The 23,145-nt window shown below is 38.6% G+C and overlaps 5 protein-coding genes across 5 annotated transcripts; 2 read left to right on the plus strand and 3 right to left on the minus strand.

Moving 5' to 3' along the window:
* Positions 1–2,347: 2,347 nt before the first annotated feature.
* On the minus strand, positions 2,348–3,542 carry LOC103936761 (60S ribosomal protein L35). Its single transcript, XM_009346629.3, has 4 exons — positions 3,410–3,542; positions 3,182–3,317; positions 2,923–3,079; positions 2,348–2,631 (listed from the first exon to the last, which is right to left on the minus strand). The coding sequence occupies exons 1-4, from the start codon at positions 3,411–3,413 to the stop codon at positions 2,557–2,559; spliced, it is 372 nt and encodes a 123-aa protein (XP_009344904.2). The 5' UTR covers positions 3,414–3,542; the 3' UTR covers positions 2,348–2,556.
* Positions 3,543–8,917: 5,375 nt separating this feature from the next.
* LOC103936760 (caffeoylshikimate esterase) lies at positions 8,918–12,524 on the plus strand. The gene is made up of 8 exons (XM_009346628.3): positions 8,918–9,082; positions 9,190–9,222; positions 9,313–9,439; positions 9,564–9,710; positions 9,845–9,975; positions 11,659–11,796; positions 11,911–12,009; positions 12,105–12,524. The coding sequence occupies exons 1-8, from the start codon at positions 9,080–9,082 to the stop codon at positions 12,372–12,374; spliced, it is 948 nt and encodes a 315-aa protein (XP_009344903.1). The 5' UTR covers positions 8,918–9,079; the 3' UTR covers positions 12,375–12,524.
* A 739-nt stretch (positions 12,525–13,263) lies between these two features.
* Positions 13,264–18,149, minus strand: LOC103936762 (spliceosome-associated protein 130 A). Its single transcript, XM_009346630.3, has 3 exons — positions 15,069–18,149; positions 14,056–14,547; positions 13,264–13,940 (listed from the first exon to the last, which is right to left on the minus strand). Exons 1-3 carry the CDS (start codon positions 18,072–18,074, stop codon positions 13,803–13,805), a joined length of 3,636 nt encoding a protein of 1,211 aa, XP_009344905.1. The 5' UTR covers positions 18,075–18,149; the 3' UTR covers positions 13,264–13,802.
* A 1,167-nt stretch (positions 18,150–19,316) lies between these two features.
* LOC103936768 (dirigent protein 24-like) lies at positions 19,317–20,676 on the plus strand. The gene has a single exon (XM_048590443.1). It carries the CDS (start codon positions 19,471–19,473, stop codon positions 20,674–20,676), a length of 1,206 nt encoding a protein of 401 aa, XP_048446400.1. The 5' UTR covers positions 19,317–19,470.
* A 1,083-nt stretch (positions 20,677–21,759) lies between these two features.
* On the minus strand, positions 21,760–23,109 carry LOC103936769 (dirigent protein 10-like). Its single transcript, XM_009346637.2, has one exon. It carries the CDS (start codon positions 22,747–22,749, stop codon positions 21,829–21,831), a length of 921 nt encoding a protein of 306 aa, XP_009344912.1. The 5' UTR covers positions 22,750–23,109; the 3' UTR covers positions 21,760–21,828.
* Positions 23,110–23,145: the final 36 nt, after the last annotated feature.

A 23,145-nucleotide genomic window follows, 5' to 3' on the forward strand; every position in this document is an offset into this window, starting at 1 on the left:
GGGAGGGAAGGGGAGGATTCTAAATTTTATAATAATTTAGAAGATGTGAGAGTTTCGAATCGAAGACCGCATGGATAAAAACCTAACACCCTATTCATTAAGATATTAGATCACATGCTTAGTCAGTTTCCACGCAACCATCAGATATGATGGGTTTATATTTTTAGGTTTAGTTGTCTCAATGTTCAACCATATTTGAACAAATCTATGCAAATTGTTATCATCTTGATATCTTAAAATTTTGTCAGTCGAGCGTGATGCATGCAATTAAAAAATGTCTCTTGTGCGCATGCGGAGAGGTAAAATCTTAGAAGATTTCACAAAATCCTTATCGCTTAGTTTTCAACTTTTCGGAAATATTTTAGCTGATGAATTAGTGATGCATGTAATTAAAAATTGTCTCAAGCACGTGTGCAAAGAGGTTAGTATACATGACGAAATTAACGAAAACTTGTGACATTATATACAGTTGGGGTGATGTTGGCACAAAGTTGAAATTTTAGGGGCTCAGAATCAAATTGCATGTTCGTTGGGCAAAATTGTATATGCATCAAAGTTCATCAAAGTTTAGAGGCAATGTTAAAGAAGGTTAAAAAAAACCAAACTAAACAACGGTTAAAAAAAAGAAAAGGGTATAGAGAATTCCAATTTCAGGTACAGGAAAATAAGGACATGGCTTCTCTACCGTACGCCGACGTGGATTTCAGCCTGAGATCAATGGCCGGTCGGCCCGAGGGCTTCGGCCGGTTCACCATCGGTGGACATGCATTCAAATTCGATTCTCTACCGTATATTAGATTATTTTGGATATTTTCTTGTCCAAAAAATAGACTGAAATTTTGGGAGCTATAATAAGCCTTTGTAGCTGTTTTTGCTTTGAAAAGATATAACAAAATGAAACCATTTCTGCAAGGTTAGGTGCCCGTTTTGTCCAACAATTTGTTATCGAGTAGCACATTGCTGTAGGAGGGACCAGATTGGCTGGATTCCATACTCCAAAGTTATGCATCTGTCTTTTGCTTCTCTTGTCAGGTTTCGTTTGGGGCAGCTTATGTAGGAAGCAATTATGCTCATAAGCACTTTTGCTAGAAGTTATTTTGTTAGAAACACTTGAATCTTCCTCAAGAAGCATCTAGCTAGGTACTTATCAAGAAAGAGTTTGTACGACCTAGAAACACTTCAAACTTTCTTTTGCCAAAAGTCAGAAGTGTTTTTAGTCCTCATAGAAGCATTCCCGAACATGCCCTTAATCTTTTAGGATTAAGGTGGACTGACACTGCTGGTGTTGAACCGTCATCTGCCATTGACCACCTCAGTGATCGACTCGCCAACGATTTCCAACTCTTCTTCTGATCCATCCTCGTCTTCTCCATAAAATGTGCATGATCTGCTTGAAGATAGACTTGAAACTGCCACCTGTTCAGATACAAGATACTATCATTACTGCCTAGACAATTAGACATCCAACCGGTAATCACGACCCAATTGCAAGAGCGGAGCTCTACCAGATTCGGGGTCAAGGTGATCACGGTTTGCAGACAATGTCTCATAAAACTCCCTTTCAAGCCTTTTCATAGCCGTTTGAGCAAGCACGAGGTTGCCGGATGCAGAGCTTTCACGAACCAGAACATGAGTAGCACTGCGCAAGTTCTTCACGGATTTGAGAAGCTGTTTGGCCTCTTTCCTGCTACTCTGGAAGATAGACGCGGGTTTAGTGTATCTGGAGGAGTTTGGTCCCCATTTGGTGATGATGGATATCGTTTTCAATGTTTTCTTCATCGTCAATAGAGAAGAGGTATGGGAAGGTTTTGAACTAATGCAAACACTCTTCGGGGTTTCGGAGGGCATCATTGAGCCGGGAAGGATGTCTAACTCTTAAAAATGGGGTGAAGGGTGTCGAACTCTTCTGATATTGGTGTCTGAAGAGAGGACCTTCAGCTTCAAAGCTGGAGACATAGAATCACTAAACCAGGAAGCAAAAGAGGAAAAACTTGCCCACTCTAAATTCAACTCAACACTTAATCATAACTAGTAATTCCCAAACACACATCAGATAACAAACATTCAGCTTCAACGCTGCCTATCTCGTGAATGGATCTGATTAGACGCTCGCTTTTTCTCGCTATGTACATCATTGACAATCATGCTTGTGCTAAAAAGTAATGTGTTCTGTGAGTACATGCGACACTAGTAATCATTTGCACACCAGAAAGAGTGGACAATATGAGAGACCTCTAAAACAAAGCAATCAGCTTAATGTCACCGAAAAGACTACACGCGCCCATTAAATGTAGTAATGTACTACTAAAAATGGCCAAATGCTTCAGGGATTCAAGAAGCAGAGAACTAAACATCAACAGAATCTTAATTATCATTGCACCCGAAGAAAATTTAAGTCAATTTGGGTAAGGCATGCCTACCCAAACCTAGAGGAGTACAATTAAACACCAAAATCTCATGTCTAATATCATAATTAAACTCAAAGCCAAAACTTGTGAACAAAATATTCTATTACAGCAAGGTAACATGACGAACTAACGTACTCAATTCGACCCTCTAAGCCTTAATGGCATACTTCCTCAAAGGATAGTACATCTCCTTCTTCTTCTCCCTCTCGGTCTTCAAAGAAGCCTGCACAATACCAAAGCGTAACAAAATTACACTCCAACACAAACCAACTGAAAAAAACTACGGATTAGGCAATCTAGCTTTCCATCAAACTCACAAAAGCACAATGCCGATCAACGGAATATACACATACAACATATTGTCCACAATCTATGCGAGTTTTGTGTTTCATATGCTATTAATTTAGCTAAGCTATAACAAACAGTTGAATCAAATGCCATTACAGAATACTTCGTTTCAATTTCGGTCCACAGCTATAAACAAAAGCAATCGAAATCGAATAAACGTTAGTACCTGGTGCTTGGTGAGCCTCCGGCGGATGGCCCTGGTCTTCTTGGGACGGAGATCAAGAGGCAAGAGCTTCTTCTTCTTGTACACTTCTCTGAGAGCAGCCTTCTGCTTCTGTGACATCACCGTCAACACCTGGGCAATCGACAGCCTCACAACTTTGCTGCAAAAACCAAAATTTCAATACAAAAATCAAATTTCTATTCGTTTTCACAGATTTCAGAACAAAAATCAGAAAAATAAAAAATTGGGTTTTGACTGTTACATCTTGGAGAGCTTGTTGGGCGCTCCGCCGGTGACCTTGGCGACGCGGAGGAGGGCGAGCTCCGCCTTGAGATCCTTGAGCTGGGCCAAAAGGTCAGGCTTTGTCTTGTGCCTCAGCTCATGTACCTTGATTCTCGCTGTCACATTTTACAAACAACAAGAACAAAATCATCAGCAAAAGCGATAGCGTTTTGGAGGAAACGAAATCGCAGAGAGAAAGTGGAAGTACCCATTGCTACTGCGGGTGTGCGAGCTCTGCAACGGCGGCTTTCTCTTTCGCTTGACGGGAAAATGAAACCCTAAACTATGAGTGGTGGTGGGTTTAGCGGGTTCTATATATAGCGCGGGCTTATGGACTTTAGGTTGGTATGATTGGGCTATTGGTGATTTGGTCCAACACATGGGTCATTGTGTAGTGGCCCAATTAGTTATGGATAAAACTTAAAGCCCATGTCTTGAGAACTTAGCCCAATTTGTAGCACACATATTCTTCTTTAGTAAAAGTTGATGCCAAAAGAAAATGAGAGATGTCTCTAGTACTACAATTTAGTTATATTTTCTTTATTTTTAAGTTAGAAATCTCAAGCTTGACTCCCAAATTAACAAGTTTAACACTTAAATATGGACTTAAGCTCACATCTAGGGGTGATTTTTAGATGAATCAAATCAGAAATAACGTTTCCAATTTCTATTTCAAAATTTTGGAATTGGATCTAATCGGATCACAATTTTCAAATTTGAAATTTTCGGAATTAGAGTAATCTCGAAAATTTGGAACATAAGTTGGAAATTCATTTAAATTATATATTTTGGATATTCATGAACTTTTTTGTACATTACAATTATTATTCTTTTTTTGCTTATATATAAATTTAATTAATTTTTTGGTACACTAGTATGCTTATCCTTTTTAATATATAAGTGTATTTTTAATATAAAAACAATGAACAAAAGTATCCAACACAAATAATATAATATAAAACTGAATACAAAATACATAATTTGAGTAAATAACTATAAAAAAAATGGGAATATTTTGAAACTTTCTTTGTCAAAATAAGTTCGGAACACTTCAGAAAAATTCGGATCGAAAATTCGGGAAATTTTGTAACTCTGGCTTTGAGTGAAAGTGTAATCATTAATTACCATTATCACTAGGACCAGGAGTAATGTTTTCTTGGCACCGATTATGTACAACTTGTGGTGAGGAAGACGTAGACCAAAAGTTTTTATCTATACATGATAATGATATCTTCCTTAAGGTATGTATGAAAGTTCTTTAAAATAACTCAAAAGCATGCGCAAGTGGTAGATTGTCATGATGGTTAAGGTTTTTCTCTTTAATCCGTCGTGTTCAAGATTCAAACTCTTTTCCTTTCCTTAGTGCAGTTTAGAGTAGGAATATCGCTTATATTTCAGAAAAATGACTCAACGCACTTTGAGATAATCATAAATAATTATGACAACATTTGGCCGAAAGACTTCATAATGCTTCTTGATTTACCAAAGCAGTTTTTATTGGCTTCTTCATCAAGCACTTTCAAGTACTTTTCAAATAAGTTTTTTATTTTAATAAATATTAAAAAGTTGTATTCTAATAAATATTTAGGACGCTTGTTTAACAGAATTGTTTCCTTGAGAAGTATTCCTAACAAAAGTGTTCCATCCAGAAACTCATGGCATCCATCAATTATAAGCCCAAAACTGATAACCTAACTGCGCGTTGCATCCATAATTTGCATCAACTTTGAAGGTTCTTTGCAGCTGGTTCAGTAGCCTGTTGTTTCTAGGTAGTTTGGATGAACAAAATACCATTGTAAAGTATATAAATGCAGGCAAAGTTGCACGCAATTAATGTGAACCTACGAAGTTGACATGGTGAGATGCCGGATAAGAAGTCTGCAATTTGAAGCCCTGTATATGTCCCATCCTGTATACATCAATCGATAATATAACATGGAACTGCACTTGGTGCATAGATATCGCTCTTTCGACAACGATATAAACCAAACCCATACGCCATACCCTCTTCCAAAAGAATGTGATACCATGGATTAAAATACCCCAAAACTTTGGAGATCTCACGTTCTCGTAATGTCAATAGTTCCTTCTTGATTGACCTAACTTTGCAGATAATGACATATGACACATGTATTGACACTAATACAATAATGCTTATCCATATAAACATTATTTATAGTGGTGATATTTGTCAAAAATCAAAGTAGTGGAAAGGAAATTTGAGTCATTTGACGAAAGCTAGTACGTTAATTTGATCAAATCTCCACCGTCAACATGTTAACAGATCTTTGTTGATTTCAAATCTCTTAATAGATCTTTCAAAGCGATTCATCACCCATTAATTATATAATTAGGGTAAATTATTGTTGTTATTAGATAATATTATCTCATTGATGTCTCAATTTCAATTTCAAAGGCCTTTTCTAAAGTTCAAGCCATCAAAATAAAAAAGTCATATTCACCGATTATAAATGGATGAAAATTTCTAAAATGTAACAGGGAGAACTGCCGAATTAAAAATGTCAGGAGGTTAATCAATTAAAATTAAAATTCAAGGAAAAATTGGTCAATTATAAAAGTTCAAGTGATTACTGGCTAAATTAAAGTTTATAGTGAAAATTAGCAGCTCCTTACAAGTTTGGAAGATCATTGACAAATTCCTCAAATAAAAAATTAAACTTGTGAGCTAAGCATTTCCTCATTTATTTGTCATTACCAGCAATCATCATTGTACCACTAAAACTAACAACTAGTCGGCAATCGAAAAAAGTCATCACGAACACTTAGCAATATATGTACCAAAACATAAGCAAAAAAACATTCACTTAGGAAGTGTGTAAGATAAATATATATTTGAAAACTCTCCTAATAGTGAATGGTAAGAATTAACAATAACATATAAGAAACTTGTAGCTCAAGTAATTAAAAATATTTATCTCTGCACCTAAAGTATTAAGTTTGTTGGAAACTCCACACCTTTTAATATATAGTAATTAAGTTAGAGACAATATCATGTTAGTCTTGTTGGACTTTTTGGCCATTGTCTCTAAAACTTTAACAAGGTTTGGTTTCCCTGCCCCAAACCTAGTATTGCCTATTCATCAGAAATTATCCTTTGAAGAAAAAAGATTATTATGCTCCTTGGCTCTAATTAATGGCGTATTGAAATATAGATTTAGACAGCCATTAAGCTGGGGAGAGGCCACCTCTGCCCAAATCGCCAACCCTTCAAATTGTTCATCCATAAATATATATAAGATGACATCTAACTAATTATTTAATTAAATAAGATGCCACTATCTGACTATCATCATCCATTCATCCCTAGCAATTCGTAGGATTTGACCAAGTAACAGCTAACAACAAGAAGAAGATTTCTCCTTTTCTCCATGTCCCCATTGCAGGGTTTGGAGTAAAAAGTCAAGAAATCCTTGCATTTTTACATGTCTACATTCGAATTTCTAGCTAGGGTTTGCAAACAGATCGATAATATAACCAACGAAAGAGAACAAGCAATACAGCTAGAGGAGCCCCCCGATGCAGGCCCAAGGCGATATGAGATATGATAGAACAAAGCTTGGCTTCCGAACAATCAACGACATTTTTTTACTAAAAAGTCAATGTGACCGCTTCTTAGGTTGATACATGTCTAATTGACTTTTCAAACTAAATAATTTTTAAATAATTAAAATATTGTTCATGTGTCAAACTAAAGAACCGTCACATTAGCTTATAACTGGAACTGCTGTACATATTAAACATATAAATAATCTGCATAATACAAGTGGTAATTAAAAAGAGATTGAATTCAAAACTTTGCGTTTAAAAGAATGCATGCTCTTAAGTGTTAACCGACTAAATTACAATCTCCTAACCAATTACTATACTATTCTATTGTTAGATGGAAGAATATAACCCTTAGAAAGGTCAAGGGTTCATGGTTGCATTTGCTTACAGATTACATAGTTACGCGTCGGCTCAAAAATTAAAATAAATAAATGAAAATAAGAAAAGCTCGTGCGACTCATGATCCATGTGCCTAGTCAAACCCCCAATGGCCACCGTCCATTATATGAATCAGACCCCAAATAGTAGATTTTTTTTCTTCTTCTTTTTTTACTCAAATATTATAGAAATTAGACTCCCCATCTCGAAGCCAACGTTGCTAATCAAATATATAGAGCAGAATTATATCCACTTGGCCAATGGATTGGACTTTGGAGTCTTATCTGCCCACTTGTCTTTCCTTCTTCTTATCTGGTGTTCCCTAATGAACATTTTAAACAAATTCAAACATTGAATGAGCTTATTACTACTCTTAAATTCTTAATTCCAATACACGCATTATTGTCTTCCATTCCCCTTGACCAAAGAAATCAAATACATCTAGAAAAAGTGATCAACATCGAATATAATATTTATATATATAAGAAGAAAAAGTGATTGATACATTTTGTACAAAACTGATCTCCGGAACCCATGTCAACCATTTATCACATTGAGAGGAAATTTTGGTTCAAATCAATAGTGCATATACAAAGACAATATGATGTGGAGAAACTTGTATCAACGGTCCCTTAACTTTAATTCAATTGGAGTAATGGTCTTTCAACTAAAAATTCATGACTATTAATCCCTTAACTCATCAAAATGTATAGTTATTGTTATTTTCGTCAACTCTATCAGAACATCCATCAAACTGAGTTATTTTGGAAAGAGTTGAGGGACCATTGGTCCAATTAAGTTAAAGTTGATGCACCATTTCTCCAATTGGGTTAAAGTTGAGGGGTTATTGCTACAATTTTTCTCATTTGGTTTTCTATATTTGCTCATGCATTCAACCTCATGTGTGTGACACTTGGCACGTGACTCATTTTGACAGATATTCTAACAAGTTGGCGAAAATGATCATAGTTGCATGTTTTGATGAGTTAAGGGATCAATGATCACAAATTTTTAGTTGAATGACCATTACTCTAATTGGATTAAAGTTAAGGAATCATTGCTATAATTTCCTCATACAATATGTCTCTTTTTGGTTAGTTATTTTTTGGCCGCACACAATTAATGATATTTGATGTTTAATGAGAGATAATTTTCCTGTAATAATGATATATAAATACATTACATGAAAGACTAACAACCCTAAATAAAATACGTCTCACATTCTTTGTGTGTACAACTAGTTTATTAGAAGCCTTTAATATTATATTACCATTGGCTTAAGTTTCAAAAGATGCAGATCCGTTGTTTGAGCAAAGGAGTTAAAGTCTTGTTCCAATTGGGTTGGATCTATATAATATATATGTGGGTGTGGGGTTCTTGGTAGTTACTTAAAAGTTAGAATATGAGCTTTACAACTATGATGCGTCTGGTAAGTTAAATCAGTTCATTGTTAATTTGTTTAAAAAAAATATTTAAATACATAAAATTAACATATTTATTGACATATAATTATATGCGAGTTTCACCTAAAATAGTAGTTAATTTTGTGTGTGTAAACAGCAACAAGCTTTTGTTAATTCGCTAATGTTGTTTCGGTTATTTATTTATTTTCTTGAGCTTTTTCAGTCACGTCTCCATTATTCTTCTTCTATTTTACACTCCACAATTTTTATCTCAACCTTATCAAAAGTCCAAATATATGTGGGAGTCCAAGTTGACCACATTTATCACTCCAAGGCAGGCCTATATATATGCATCACATGTATACGTTGGTTTCTATATATAAAATATCAACTCCCCTATACTCCCCACTCTAAATCCTAATTTGTTAAATTCCATCAGAGTTTTGCGTATTTCTCTCTCACTGATCATACGATTAGCAGTCTTCCAGAAAAACCTCGGCTTCTTCCTGATATCAAGCACTCTACGCATCATGGTTGGTTCTCTCTCTCTCTCTCTCTCTCTCTCTCTCTCTCTCTCTCTCTCTCATTGTTCATCTTTGTTTATGTATTAGTTTTCTTATAATTGTTTGGTTTTCTGCAGGCCTCTGACATGGATTTTGTCAAATATGAAGAGGTTAGACCTAGTTCTGTATTGGGTTGTGATCTTTTTTGAGAAAATATTTTTCTGTGTGTTTAATTCTAATTAATTTTTATAAATTTGCAGGAGTACATCTTAAATCCTAGAGGCATGAAGCTTTTCACATGCAGATGGCTCCCGAAGAACACCAAACCCAAAGCCCTAATCTTCATCTGCCATGGGTACGCCATGGAATGCAGCATCACCATGAACAGTCAGTCTCAAACTTTTCTTCACGATCAAATTATAATTCTAATTAAAATACCCAAAAGAAATCATTTATATTATATATGTACCCCTGAAATTAACAGGTTTTCAAAATTGTCCACTTTGACCAGGCACTGCAATCAGGCTAGCCAAAGCAGGCTTCGCCATATATGGAATAGACTATGAAGGCCATGGAAAATCAGCAGGTCTACAAGGTTACGTGAAGAGCTTTGATGATGTGGTGGATGACTGTACCAACCACTTCACAAACATATGTGGTTAGATTTTCGCACCCTGTCAATCTCTTCAATTTACCGTTCTTACCTGCACAAGAGATGTCTTGTACGAAGAATTTCTATTCTCGTTAGTGCCAGTATTTTTGTCGTTGGTTATAATTTGTTGATGAATTCAGAGAGCAAAGAGAACAACGGAAAGATGAGGTATCTAATGGGGGAGTCAATGGGAGGAGCTGTGGCTCTGCTGGTGCACAGGAAAAAGCCAGAGTTTTGGGATGGTGCGGTTTTGGTTGCACCCATGTGTAAGGTATTCGCTTCCACATTCTTTTTGGACTTTCTCTCGTTGGAGTCTTTTTTATGGAACTCATTGGAGTTTTTTTCAGCCACCCACTTCTGGTGGGTTTTTTTATTATATTTTATTCATATGCAAAATTGAATTTGGACCCCAACATAAAGATTCCACAGTTTTTTTTTAATTTTATTTATTATTTTGAAATTAATTTGTTGTCCAAATCTCTGTGGTGATAGTAAAAATTTGTATTCCTTGCGATAATTTCTGCTAAATCTGTATTTTTAATAACCTTATTGGTCCAACACATACTTTGAATCTCTCCGCACAAATTAATAGGTGTTTAATATTATCAATCTAGACTAGCCTTCTTTTTACTCAGGTGACATTGTTGAATTTGACATTTCTTTTGAATATTTTTTTAATTAAACACATAACCAACTGATGTGATGACCCTGCATCTAACTTTCAATGATAGCAACTTTCCTCCTCGGATTATTTTTAAGTTGGCGTTTGATATGTATGGTTTTTGAATTTTTGGCATATTTTCGTTGTGACATTATTCTTTTATTAAAGTAAACAACCATCTTGGAAAAAAGAAAAAGAAAAAAAAGTAAACAACCTTCAGTGAAAGCATTTTGGTTTTTAGTTACAAGGAGACAAAATGAAAAATAAAAAACACTTTCAGATTAAATCTTTCTGACCTTATTATCCAAATAACCATGCATCCTAGCAAGAGCTTCCACCTCGTCTCAAATTTCCAAATCCACACACCTCTCGAAACTGCTTTTGCCTTTTGCTTTTGCCTTTTGCTTTTGCCTTTTGCTTTAGAATAATTTATAAAAATTACGCTGTCTTCAACAGGAAAAATACGTATTATTCTATTTTATCTTCATCCATACAAAAATGTGTGGTGGTCTTTCACTTTCGAAATCCCATTATTTTGAAACAAATAATACAATTTAGTTAGTAGACTTTTTTCAAAATTTTTTTTATAAAATGTTTAGTTAGTGGACTTTGCATTCAACTCCAAATCATGAAAAGCTAAACTAACATGTGACATCCCACATCGTTTAGGGAAGTAATTCTTAAATGTATATTCTCATCCCTACTTAGCACGAGGCCTTTTGGGAGCTCACTGGCTTCGGGTTCCATGGGAACTCCGAAGTTAAGCGAGTAGCGCGCGAGAGCCATTCCCAGGATGGGTGACCCATCGGGAAGTTCTCGTGTGAGTTCCCAGAAACAAAACCGTGAGGGCGTGGTCGGGATCCAAAGCGGACAATATCGTGCTAAGGTGGTGGAGCGGGCCCGGGATGTGGTGGACCCCGGGCCGGGATGTGACAAACACGTTTTGTGGTTTTATTTTATACTAGCCTTTTGCCACAAGCATACATGTGTGGCAATTTACCTTTTTATTTTTTATTTAAATAATTAATTTACATATTTTTAAAAATTATTTAAAAAAGAAAGAAATGAATTAAAAATGTGAAACCACCCACTAACGTGGGAGGTTTTGTTTTTTTTTTTTTTTTCCCATAATTTTAAATATTAAATTCATTCAAAGTAAAAATATGGTTAAATACTTTAGTTTCTTTTGGTTCAATTGTAATTTATGAAATTCTTAAAGGGCAATTTATGGTATTTTAAATGTTTCATCCATTTTAGGATGCTCACTTTGTATATAAACCATTTTATTTACAGATTGCAGATGATATAAAACCATCTCCACTTGTGATCAGTGCTTTGACAAAGCTCTGCAAGTTCATCCCGACCTGGAAAATAATCCCAACGAATGATATAATCGATGTCGCTTTCAAAATGCCTGAAATAAGAAAACAGGTACATATATAATTCTGTATTTATACTATATATATATATATATTTTTTTTTTTTAAATATATATCATCCAAGTAAAAATGCAGGCCATTGCTAATAATTTTAACCTAATCACAGGTTAGAGAAAACCCTTACTGCTACAAAGGCCGGCCTCGTCTCCAAACCGGCTACGAACTTTTGAGGGTCAGTTCGGAGCTTGAACAGAGACTCGACGAGGTACGGTACCAAAACGTAATCTCTTTGGCATTACTGTTACATTACCTTGCGTCACGTATAATAATTTGTTTTTTGTTCTTGTCTACTTTGATTAGGTCACCTTGCCGTTTATAGTTCTCCATGGCGAAGACGATAAGGTTACCGATAAATCCGTCAGCAAACAGCTCCATGACGTAGCCTCCAGCCATGACAAGACGTTGAAGATGTACCCGGATATGTGGCATGGACTGCTCTATGGAGAAACACCAGAAAACATTGAGGTTGTTTTTGCAGATATAATCAGTTGGTTGGATGAGAGGAGTTGCTTCGGAAATGCAAGGCTGGAGGGAGAGTTAAAAAGTGAAAACGACGGTCTACCCAAGTAAAAAGTAAAACGATAATAATTAACATGGTTTCTTTCTTCGGCTTCAAGGGAGGTGGCTGGTTTGTTTCTTGTAAAATTCAAATACCCTTCAGTTGTAAAGTTCTTTATACAAAAGAACAAAAGTTATAATAAAAATAGTTTCAATCTTTCAGTTTCGTTTCCCTTAATTGATGTGATTTTATGGTATTTGACTACATAAATTTTAATTATTTGGGTCTTGAGTTCAACGCGTTTACTAAAGTATCGGTATAAGAATCATTTTACTTTTTAATTTTCTTTTTCTTGTGTTTACTTACAAATAATATGGAGAATTGAAAAATTATAAATTTTATCTTGAAATTCGTAACTAAATACCTCAATATCAACATTCACGTCAAATAAGCATGACAATTGATATGATTACCCGTCTTCATTTCTCTTATTTCTAAGTTCTTTGATGCTTTCTTTTTCGTTTACGATGAGCAAACACACTTCACTTCCTATGTTTTAGTAAACATTCTCTTATGGTTACTTAACACAAGTAGCATGCCATGAAGTTTTCTCAGTACTCATGTTTTAGTAAACGTAAAGGATAACTCTTGAATTCTGATGCTATGCAAGTAATCATATCTAAGTAAACGCACAGAACCAACCCCCAACTCGCAAATTTATAGGTTACTGAAATCAAAGGTGGGAAATCTTGGGTTGTTAATGGAATGGACCCGTTTAGTTTGATTTCACCATTTCACCTTAATATGGTGGTGGGATTGGTAATGGTGATAATGGTACACATTATTATGGTGAATCAAACTGAATGAATCTTAATAGTTATCCATTAACAACTCAATTAATAAGTTGATTTATCACCTCTCTAACTGAGATACTTGGATTTGAATTCTCGACTATGCAAATAGACTCAATGAATTCAAATACCATAAACATATGGAGGTTCTGTAGCCATAAAAACAACCATACATAATACAGTGCAAGATTTCAGAGAGGGTTACAGAGAAAATACATCAACCTTGCTAACATTGTTCAACTGAGGAGGAACCACAAAAGGGGAAAACATTAATCTCTATTATTACTAATTACAACAACAGTTAATGCAGTCTATAAGGTGCAAAGATGCATGCTGCTGCTTCCGATACGCTTCAATTTAGTCTCAACCATCTGCGTCTCAATTTTATCGAAACAGAAAAGTTCACTCATTCCGGCAACATCAGGAAAAGACAACCACCAGCATGCTTGTCCTGTTAGTGTAACGACAGTCATCGTCGATCCCAGCAAATTGACACTGCGACGAACTACAGATGAACAAAATTCTCAGTTGTATTGAGCACTCATCCACTTCACCCTTTTGACCAACACAGCGATGTTATGCGATGAATGCATGCTAAAACCAAATGGTGCGGTAAAAACATGAACGAACTTTTGATCTTGTTCTTTCTTAAATGATCTTGTTTCGAATTTCCTCAAGCTTCTTCAGTATCTCTCCAGGAGTTCTATCCAACTCATCTGCAATTTTTCTCTGCAGATCCATGGGCAATGTTGGGAACTGCTCACACAGATCTCCATCAATCACATCCTGAAAAATTAATTACAGAAATTATTAATTAAGCTTTCTAACATGATCAAATTAAAATGGTAAATAACAACAATATCGAAAGAAAAAATAAACCTATATTTTACAGCTGAATTACCTTGACCGGGAAATACGCTGATCTATAAGCCATGTGATCTCTACCACAAAAGGGTGGGTGCTCCTGCCTCATATACATCTCCAAGTGAGAAAAGAAGTCAACGTCATCACGTGAGGTGAACGCAAGTAAGGAACCCAAGCTACCCATCACTGTTCCATAGATGATGCACTCCCCACCACCTGGAATTAGAGATGCCTTCTGCAAGCAGCTGACAACATCACCAACATGATACTGCACTATCTCCTCTACTTTGTTGGGAGCGCCATTCAACTTTCCCTGCTCCCATTTTATCCTCCCACCCGTTGGATCTTCTTCTATCTCATCTGAAACATCCTGTGGTAACCGCACAAAATAAACATTCCCAAACTTGTCTGCACCTGCCATGGTGTCAAAATCTATATGGAAGGATGCTGTAAGCCATCTTGGAACACAATCATCAGCAAAGATATACAATTGATTCTCATCCCGCCTATACTTGCAGTAGTGGAATGACTGCCAAAGAATTAACACCATAGGAAATATAGTTAGTCCCTTATAGTGAACAAAGAACGGCAAGCAAGAAGAACAAGAATATGTACTTCAAAGAAATCCACCACACAAAAATGCACCTCACATCCAGTATGCAGAAAGCTGATATTGGAATATTACCACGAACAAAGACTACGCAACCGAACATGATTCATTACATATAACAGTAACTCCGAACCCAGTATACATCAGGAAACAATATATGATATGTCATTGCAATTTGTACGAAGAGAAATTTTAGTCTAAATTTCAGCTATTTGACCATTCCCCAAGAATTTTTAACCAAAAAATAAAAAATAAAAATCCAAGCATGTACCTACTTATTTAGCTTATATAATCCAAGGTCAAATAACTTGGTTTTTTAAACGAACACCAGGATATCAGTTACCCATGTTTAACGAAAATGTAACGGGGGAAGGTACTGCACAACAGGAGGCACAAAAAAATAGATGAACCAGATACACCCACAGAGAAAGAAAACATACCTCTTGAATGTCACCTACATAAATCCGATCGCGATAAGTTTGGATTGACACAATTGTGTTGGGAAACAGCTTATTCTCACACTTCCTGAGCAATCTTTTCTTCCCCAAATCATAGAGTCTGAGCACTGGTCCGATCCCAGCTAGTAACCTTCCTTGAAACTGGCACAAGGCAAGAGGAACACCATCCACTTGTGTCTTGTGCAAAAGTTCAAGGGACTTTCCATCATCTAGGAACCTATATATATGTATATAGCCTGCTGTTACACTCTTTTTTGGCCAAAACTGCAGTCCCTTCGCTGTGCCAACAGCTAAAAGTGTACCATACTCCTTGTCATGGAAATTCACTGTACAGATACTGAATGCAGCTTCATTATCCTGAAGCTCCAGAAGACATGTTGTAGTTGCTGTCTTGGGGTCAAGAACTCTAATGCAAGACACCCATTTGTCAGACTCTGCCTTAGGATACCCATAGTGCTCATCAGATAAGGGATCCTCCTCATCTCCGCCATTTTCCATCTGCTCTACATTACCGTTTCCATTTTCACCTAAACCCGCAGCCTCAAAACACTCTTTTTTGGCAGCTTCACGCTCTTCTGCTGTGAATGCTCCTTGATCACTTTCAATAATTACCAAAAGCTTTCGTTTGAGCTGAATGATAAACTTTCTAGGGGTGTACCTCAGTGGAATCACAGTTTCATTAAATGTTTCTCCCAATCTTTCAATAGTAAAAACCCTCAAAGCATTTCCAGCAACAGAAACTACACCTTCCGAACATTGATCGGATGAAAATGAGGCAGCATATTCAAGGGTCTCATACGATAGGGGTGTTAAGAGAAAATGTCCTTGATGGATATAACCAAGCCAGGGCCGACTTGACAAGCAAAGCATAGCATGCTTGCCTCTCACACTAATAGAAAATAGCTTTGGCGCTCTTAGTCCCAAGAATCGAGAACGGGAATCAGAGAGCTGACCTGTGACCATATCCACCACTGTTCTGAACAAAATCCCAGAGCGTAAACCAGCGTTTAGGAAAAGGCTAGCAGGATGATCAGCACCATCCTCCCCACCAATTGACGCCTGAACCTCAAGAAAGAGAAGAGATTCTGGAACTCCAGAAAGACTTTGCACACTAAGAATTTGCATACAGTCATCAGGATCCAATGACAAAATACGAATCGTGTTGTCATATGAACCAACTGCAAGGAAACGAGATCTCTGTCTCCCTTCAGGTACAGGAGCAATGTCTAGACAAGCTACATCTCCAGACATTTCATGTTTCTCCACCTCCATTAACTGACCCGTCAAATCAACCTCAAAATATATGAGTTCTCCTCCACTCAGTGCAATAACTACCTGAAGTCTATTAGAGCCAACCTTTACAATCGTCCTCTTTCCAGGAGTTCTCCATTCATTAATACGTCCATCTTCCCTAATATGTCTAATTCCATTTGGGTGCACTTGCATGAGAGAATCATCACCTATCAAAGAAACTGCAAGTGATGGGGTAGTGTCAAGAAACCCACTTTCACTAACTTCCTCAACTGTCTCACCAATTGAAAGCACAAGAGTAGCATTTGCAAATGACACCACAATGTATGCATCAAATTCATCGGACACATTCTTCTTCACTGTCCAGACCGCACTCGGTACACCAGGAAGCTCTGACACGGCCATCTCACTGATAGCTAAACCAGGTCTTAGTATCCTGAGGGATGAACGAGGACCCCGCCCACAAAGTGTAAATATTTGAGGTGTTTCTTCCTCAAAGAGATTATTGACCTTCATATCCATTATCGGCATTAAGCTCTCAACTTGATCAATCCTAACAAGGTTTTTCAGTTTTCTGGGCTGGAAAAACAAGGGCTGGAAACCTTCTTCCGTTTCCATCAATGTGGCTGATGAAGACTCCACGTCAGGTTCTTCCCCTATTGCCTGGAACTGGTACAAAGAGTGATTCCCAAACTCTGACGCAGCAAACAAAAACCCAGACTTTAACACACACATTGAAGTTGTAACTGGAATTGTATCAAAATACTTTATCTTTAATTCTGAGACCTTGTCATTATCATGATCCAGAGTAACCTTAAATATATCTCCATACTCTGTCTGCAAAAGAAAAAAGAACATTGATTTCTGCTTGTGCATAGCTGCTGAAACTATAAGAACCCCACGCTCTGCAGGCAAATCTGCACGCCTAGGAATCACAGCCCTGAGATCCGGTTTATCCTGGTTCTTATAAATCACAAAATTTTCCGCACAGACCAATACACCGCTTGGCCCATCCCCACCTCCAGGAACTGTGACCAGCATATTTGCACCATTATCAACCTGATCTGACCACTTCCTCGATACGTGATTGAGCCCAAGATCGAGCTCATAGAAAGTCAAATGCTTCTGCGCCTCATTAGCCGCCTGCCCAGTAGAGTCCTGATCAGCTTCCGCATAATCCAACTCAATGGCAGCAAACATGGGATTATCAAACCCACAATCAACCCCACAAATTGAATACACAATCGTATGCGACTTGTGAGCCTCCAACGGAGACGAAATCGTCAACCTAGCAGAAGTATCCCTATTCAAAACGTAAACAAGCTTCTGCTTCTCACATGCCCCAACCATAACAGCCCTCCCCTTGGGGTCAATGGCCAAATACTGGCCCGGAACTATCCTTCGACAACCCGATTTCCCGAAAGTCTCCTGGTGAATCTTATCAAACACATTCTTCTCCTTATTATACTCTAGAATCACAATCCGACCCGAATCGGACCCGACAACAATATAGTCCTTCTGAGAGCCAGTGAGCCTAAACTGAGCTAACGACCTAATTGCGCCGAAAATTTCAACAGAGAGGAGAGTCTGGATCTTACCATTTTCGTCGGGACGGAGAAGGTCGAGAACTTTGCCGCGGGCGACGACGATCTCCTGGGCCTTTCCGCCGGAGAAATTGCCGTTGATGGCGCAAACTATGCCGGTGGCGCGCTGGAGTGTAAGGCTGTAGAGATACATGGCATGGATTTGTGGATGCCGGAAAAAGCTAGGGTTTTGGGAGGACAGTGAAGTGGGGAGTGTTGGGACCTCACGAGGTTTAGGCCCGTTTAGGGTTTTGTTTATAAAAAAAAAAAAAGCTTAATTGCACCAATAGTCCCTTATTTATTGATATTTTCACTTTCATCAACGTAGTTTTTGTTGTTTCATTTTTGTCCTTGTAGTTTCATTGGTTAGCATATTGTGGACTGTTTTTTCCTGCTAGGGCTAAACTCCAAGAACTGGAACTTAGGATTGTAACCCTGATTGATTAGGACATATATATTTGAAAGCTCAGGGTATTATGGTCCACAAATCATTGGAAAAGCACGAGGGATTTTTGTTGCAAGCTCTGAAGATAGGAGCAGTTACATGATGACTATGAGATAGCGAGTTTTAAGAATGGATTGAGATTTTTCAAGGTCTGGATGGATGTGCACCAGCATGACGGGTCTCATGTTGCTGTGATTGGTGGTATTGGGATGTATGATGGTGCAAATGGCTATGCAACTGTTAAGGCAGTAAATAATGCAGGGTCTAATGCTATATGGGAAGAAGAAAGCAAGCTTCTTAGGCTCAATATTTACCTCAGCTAGTAGCTCGAAACCTTGTTATGCCGTAAAAATTGTGTGTTTTCAGGTCACACGAAGACATGCTACCGATGGTCCGATGGATTTCTGCAGTTTTCTGTCCAAGTATGATCAACCTGAGGACTAATATATATAACTCCACTTTACAGAACTTGACCAACTGTTGTACCCTAATGAACTTGATGCAGTCCTGGTCGCTCAAAGGATCGTCAAGCTTTTACCACTTCAATGAGATTTCATTTTAATTTCTCCTCTTCAAACAGGGAAAAATGCTGAGCCATTTGACCCTAAGTAATTGAAATAGACAAGGATCAAGTATGTCCGAGTCATCAATATTTTTATTTATTTACCACTCATCCATCACAAAAGAGATATATCTCCGGTTGTAGGGCAGATTCTCTTCATAGCAGATATACAATTTGACATAAAATTATAGGTTAACCGGTTAATGTAGTTATTTAGCATTTGTGTATAATGTGGGTCACTTGCTCAAAATTACCTCAGGGTAAATCTCCTAAAGGTCAAGCCAAAACTCCGGGCTGTAGTTGGCAGCACCCAATATGCTCATACCAGCACCATCTTAAACTACTAAAAAAAGGCACCAACTCCGATAAGAAACAAGGGTGCACCAACTCCATCACTTCATACAACTCCATTACAACCTATAAATAACAACACAAATCATTGAATTTCTCAAACACAGCACACACTCAAATCCAATACATTCTCTCAAGAGACAAAGATTCAATACAAAACCCTTCATTTCTTCACAAGCTCACAACCTAAAAATGGCCAAGTCCCCCAAACCACTCAAGGCCACACTCTACATCTTGCTTCTAGCCATCACCCTTGGATTTGCCAGCCCAGCCAGGATCCTTGATGAGGTGCAACCCGATGAGTCCAATCCGCTTCCGACAACTGTTCCCACCACGAACCCTCTGCCAAGTGGCCAGATCCCTGCCGTCGCCCCTACCACCCCAACCGCCGATGACACTGTCGACGTCGCTGACTCACCAATCCCGGAGACTGATGATACCCCGCCAAAAGCTGAGGTGGTGCCTCCAGTAGTCCCTCTTGTCACAACGGTCCCACAAGCTAAATCACCAGTACCAGAGACACACGACGAACCTGCCATAGTTCCAACACCTATTGCTGATGTGGCCCCCGTAGCAACACCCGCCATTCCAGTCGCCACACCCGTGGCAGGTCCCGTCGCCACAACACCAACCGGCCCTAACCCAACTGCCGCGGCCGCTAGTGCCATCGTGGCAAAACCCGGCGCGGAAACCCCACACTTGTCCTTTTTCATGCACGACATTCTGGGAGGATCCCACCCATCAGTCAGAGTGGTGACCGGCCTCGTAGCCACCACAGTCCTCAACGCTGCATTCTCCAAACCCAACAACAATATCTTTCCCGTCAGCGGTGGGACCCCCCTAACCAACAACAACATCAACGGCTTCCTCGATAACAACAAGAACAACATCCCTAACATCGCTGGCCTCAGCGGCCTCACCAACTCCCAGTCCAGCACGGTCATCCAGAACAGCGGCAACAACAACGTTGTCAACGATGGCAGCAACCAGCCCTTCGTCACTGCCGGCCAGCTCCCTAACGGGGCTACCCTCCAGAAGCTCATGTTCGGATCTGTGACCGTGATCGATGACGACCTGACCGAAGGACACGAGTTGGCCTCTGCCGTGCTCGGCAAGGCACAGGGTTTCTACTTGGCTAGCTCGCTGGACGGGAACAGCCACACCATGGCATTTACTGTGTTACTGCACGCAGGTGAACATGATGTGGAGGACACCATTAGCCTCTTTGGGGTCCACCGTACAGCGTCGCTGGTGTCCCACATTGCTGTGATCGGTGGGACTGGGAAGTACGAGAATGCGAATGGGTACGCCGCCATTGAAAGCCTGCACCAGGAGGACCAGCACACGACTGATGGGGTGGATACTATTATGCAGATCAGCGTTTACCTTTCTGAATAGAAGGTGGTCGTGTGTTTTTCAATGTGCATTTGATGTACTTTCTATGTGTATCTTTAATTGAATGAAAAATGAAATCTTTGTCATTAAAAAGTCCGATCAAACCTGTTTTTGCTCTTTTATTCGAGTAGTTTTCTACTTTAATTTAATCTAAACTATGGGAGAGCACATCCACTCTAGCCAACTTAACTACCCCGCGGGCAGACTCGTTTCTTGTTTAATCAAAGAAGAAAAACCAACCATTAAAAATGTCATAAGCAGAGCCAAGTATCAATATCACAACTTTTTTCTGTTGCGTTCTGTGTTCAAACCTATTAGTTTTACATCAATAGACACCATTAAATTTCTCACAATTCATTCATTCAAGTTCATGTCGTGATATATTCCTAAGTCTATTCCTTCAACTTGTAGGTGTCTCATGTTTTTGACAGATATATAATAATTGATTGGATAACTCGTAGATTACCCTTTTTCTGAAACGCGGAAAAAAAAATCATTGCCTTGTCAAATTATCTTGCATTAGTTGAATCATAAAAGCTTATCAGTATGTAACATTTGTTCCTTACCAATATCTCTGGTTTAGAAAGGCTTGCAGTTTAATGGATGACGACTTACAAGTCCACAATATGGTTCTGCAATTTTCGACAAGATGATAAATGGAGAGCAGAGTTGTTCACAGAAAATAATAACACTCAACCAAGATTTAAATCTTGACGGGAGGAATTAATCGGCGATGAGTTACAGACCAGCTGGCGTAGCCAGGCAAAACCTACAGAGGTTACACATAATCGGAGATTATAGACCGCGCTAATCTTAGTCCTCCATTTTCATTGTTGTAACGTTTTGTAGGACATGCGCTGGTTGCTTTAACTAGCTATTCTAGAAAAATTACTCATATTATACGCCCTTATCGCTCATACGGACATGAACTGATTTTTTCCGTTAGGAAAGAAGTTCGGATCCAAACTTGCAGTCCTGTGTTAGGTTCAGATGTTTCAATTTGAACAATGTTACAGAAAACAAAATGTAATCATTTCATTTCTCTAAAATAACAAGCAATACAATACAAGAAAATCTCTCTTCAGAAAGCCCGCATCAGCAAACTTTATCGCTCTTTCTGCAGACCTTACAAACAAACTTGAAACACAAATGCTCTCAATCACATATAATTAGTAAAGTGATATAAACAGTGAACTGCAACAGCGTCTCCGCCCCATCAGTTTGCTGGTTGGAAGCTGGAAAGGTCTTAACCAATGCGAAACCTTTGGCATTGACATACTTTCCGGTGCCTCCCATCACGGCCAAGTGAGACTCTGACACAGATGTCTGGTGAACCCCAAAGAAGCTAAGACTGTCGGTGTAACTCCCACTTTGGAACATAGCAGTAAAAGCCATAGTCTGACTGGTACCATCCTCAGAGCTCACTATATAGAAACCTTGTGCTTTGCCAACCAAGCCAGAGCCAAGCTCATGCCCTTCAGTCAACTCATCATCAAACACGCTCATTGTTCCGAACATGAGATTTTGGAGTGCGGAAGGGCCTGGCAGGAGCTGCCCACCATTTATCGGAAAGTTTCCAAACCCGCCGCCATTTCCGTTGTTGTTCTGTCCCACGTTTGGTGTTGTTCCACTAAGCCCTGCGAGAAATGGGATGTTATTGTTGTTTATGAGACCGTTGTTGTTGTTGTTCTGGGGTACTCCGTTGTTAAATGGTAGGACTGCCCCATTGGGCTTGGCGAACGGTACTTGGCCGTTGACTGCAGGGTTGTTGACTATCCCTGTCATGGCTCGGGCAGTGGGGTTCGATCCTCCGAGGATGTCGTGCATAAAGAAGATTAAGGTAGGGTGTTCAGCAGCATTTGCAATTGTTGCAATACTAGTTGCTGCTGAAGGTGTAGCTACTGGTGCAGCATTTGTGGGCGTATCAAACGTATCGGGCGCCACTGAGGGAACTACCAGAACTTGTGGCTGCTCCTCGAGATTTCGTGCTGAAGCGGCAGAGAAAATGGTGAGAGTAAGAAATAGGAGGTACGCAGCGGCCTTGACAGAGATGGAGAAAATTTTGTGAGCTTCCATGTTAATTTGAGAGGAAAATAAAATACGGGAGTCGAAATTGTTTCCCTTTCGGGTTTCAATTCAAGGATCGAAGGGATGTTTTCGTTCGTGTGGATGTATAATAGTGTATGTATAGATTGAGCTTCTGAAAGGAGTTGGTCAAATGGAGTTAGTGCTAATCTTTCCTAATTAGTGTGTTGGTTAGGCTCCTAGAGTAAAGTTTGACTCCAAAAGAGGAATGGTTTGGATATGGACAGAGAGGTTTAGGTCACCTAACTAAAGATCCTAGCTTTCAAAAGGTTCGGATTATCGTTCAATATTTCAGGGAATACGGCTTCTGACGTTGATTCTTAAACGAGGATGTACAAGCAGTCCTCGAACTTTCATGAAGCCGTTTATAATTATATACAGAGCTTC

Source organism: the organism of the source record quoted next, unplaced genomic scaffold (assembly GCF_019419815.1).
Source record: "Pyrus x bretschneideri cultivar Hongxiangsu unplaced genomic scaffold, Pyrus_bretschneideri_v1 Contig32, whole genome shotgun sequence".
Taxonomy (NCBI): domain Eukaryota; kingdom Viridiplantae; phylum Streptophyta; class Magnoliopsida; order Rosales; family Rosaceae; genus Pyrus; species Pyrus x bretschneideri.

Bases quoted from the DNA above. Each gene is read 5' to 3' on its own strand.
- LOC103936761 (XM_009346629.3), bottom strand. The intron at 3,080-3,181 runs GTAACAGTCAAA...TGGTTTTTGCAG, and splicing joins CCCAACAAGCTCTCCAAGAT to CAAAGTTGTGAGGCTGTCGA. The intron at 2,632-2,922 runs GTACTAACGTTT...GGTATTGTGCAG, and splicing joins GGAGGCTCACCAAGCACCAG to GCTTCTTTGAAGACCGAGAG.
- LOC103936760 (XM_009346628.3), top strand. The intron at 9,223-9,312 runs GTTAGACCTAGT...ATAAATTTGCAG, and splicing joins ATTTTGTCAAATATGAAGAG to GAGTACATCTTAAATCCTAG. The intron at 9,440-9,563 runs GTCAGTCTCAAA...CACTTTGACCAG, and splicing joins ATGCAGCATCACCATGAACA to GCACTGCAATCAGGCTAGCC.
- LOC103936762 (XM_009346630.3), bottom strand. From the start codon at position 18,074: ATGTATCTCTACAGCCTTACACTCCAGCGCGCCACCGGCATAGTTTGC. The intron at 14,548-15,068 runs GTATGTTTTCTT...ATTCTTTGGCAG, and splicing joins ATGTAGGTGACATTCAAGAG to TCATTCCACTACTGCAAGTA. The intron at 13,941-14,055 runs GTAATTCAGCTG...TTAATTTTTCAG, and splicing joins CAGCGTATTTCCCGGTCAAG to GATGTGATTGATGGAGATCT.
- LOC103936768 (XM_048590443.1), top strand. From the start codon at position 19,471: ATGGCCAAGTCCCCCAAACCACTCAAGGCCACACTCTACATCTTGCTT.
- LOC103936769 (XM_009346637.2), bottom strand. From the start codon at position 22,749: ATGGAAGCTCACAAAATTTTCTCCATCTCTGTCAAGGCCGCTGCGTAC.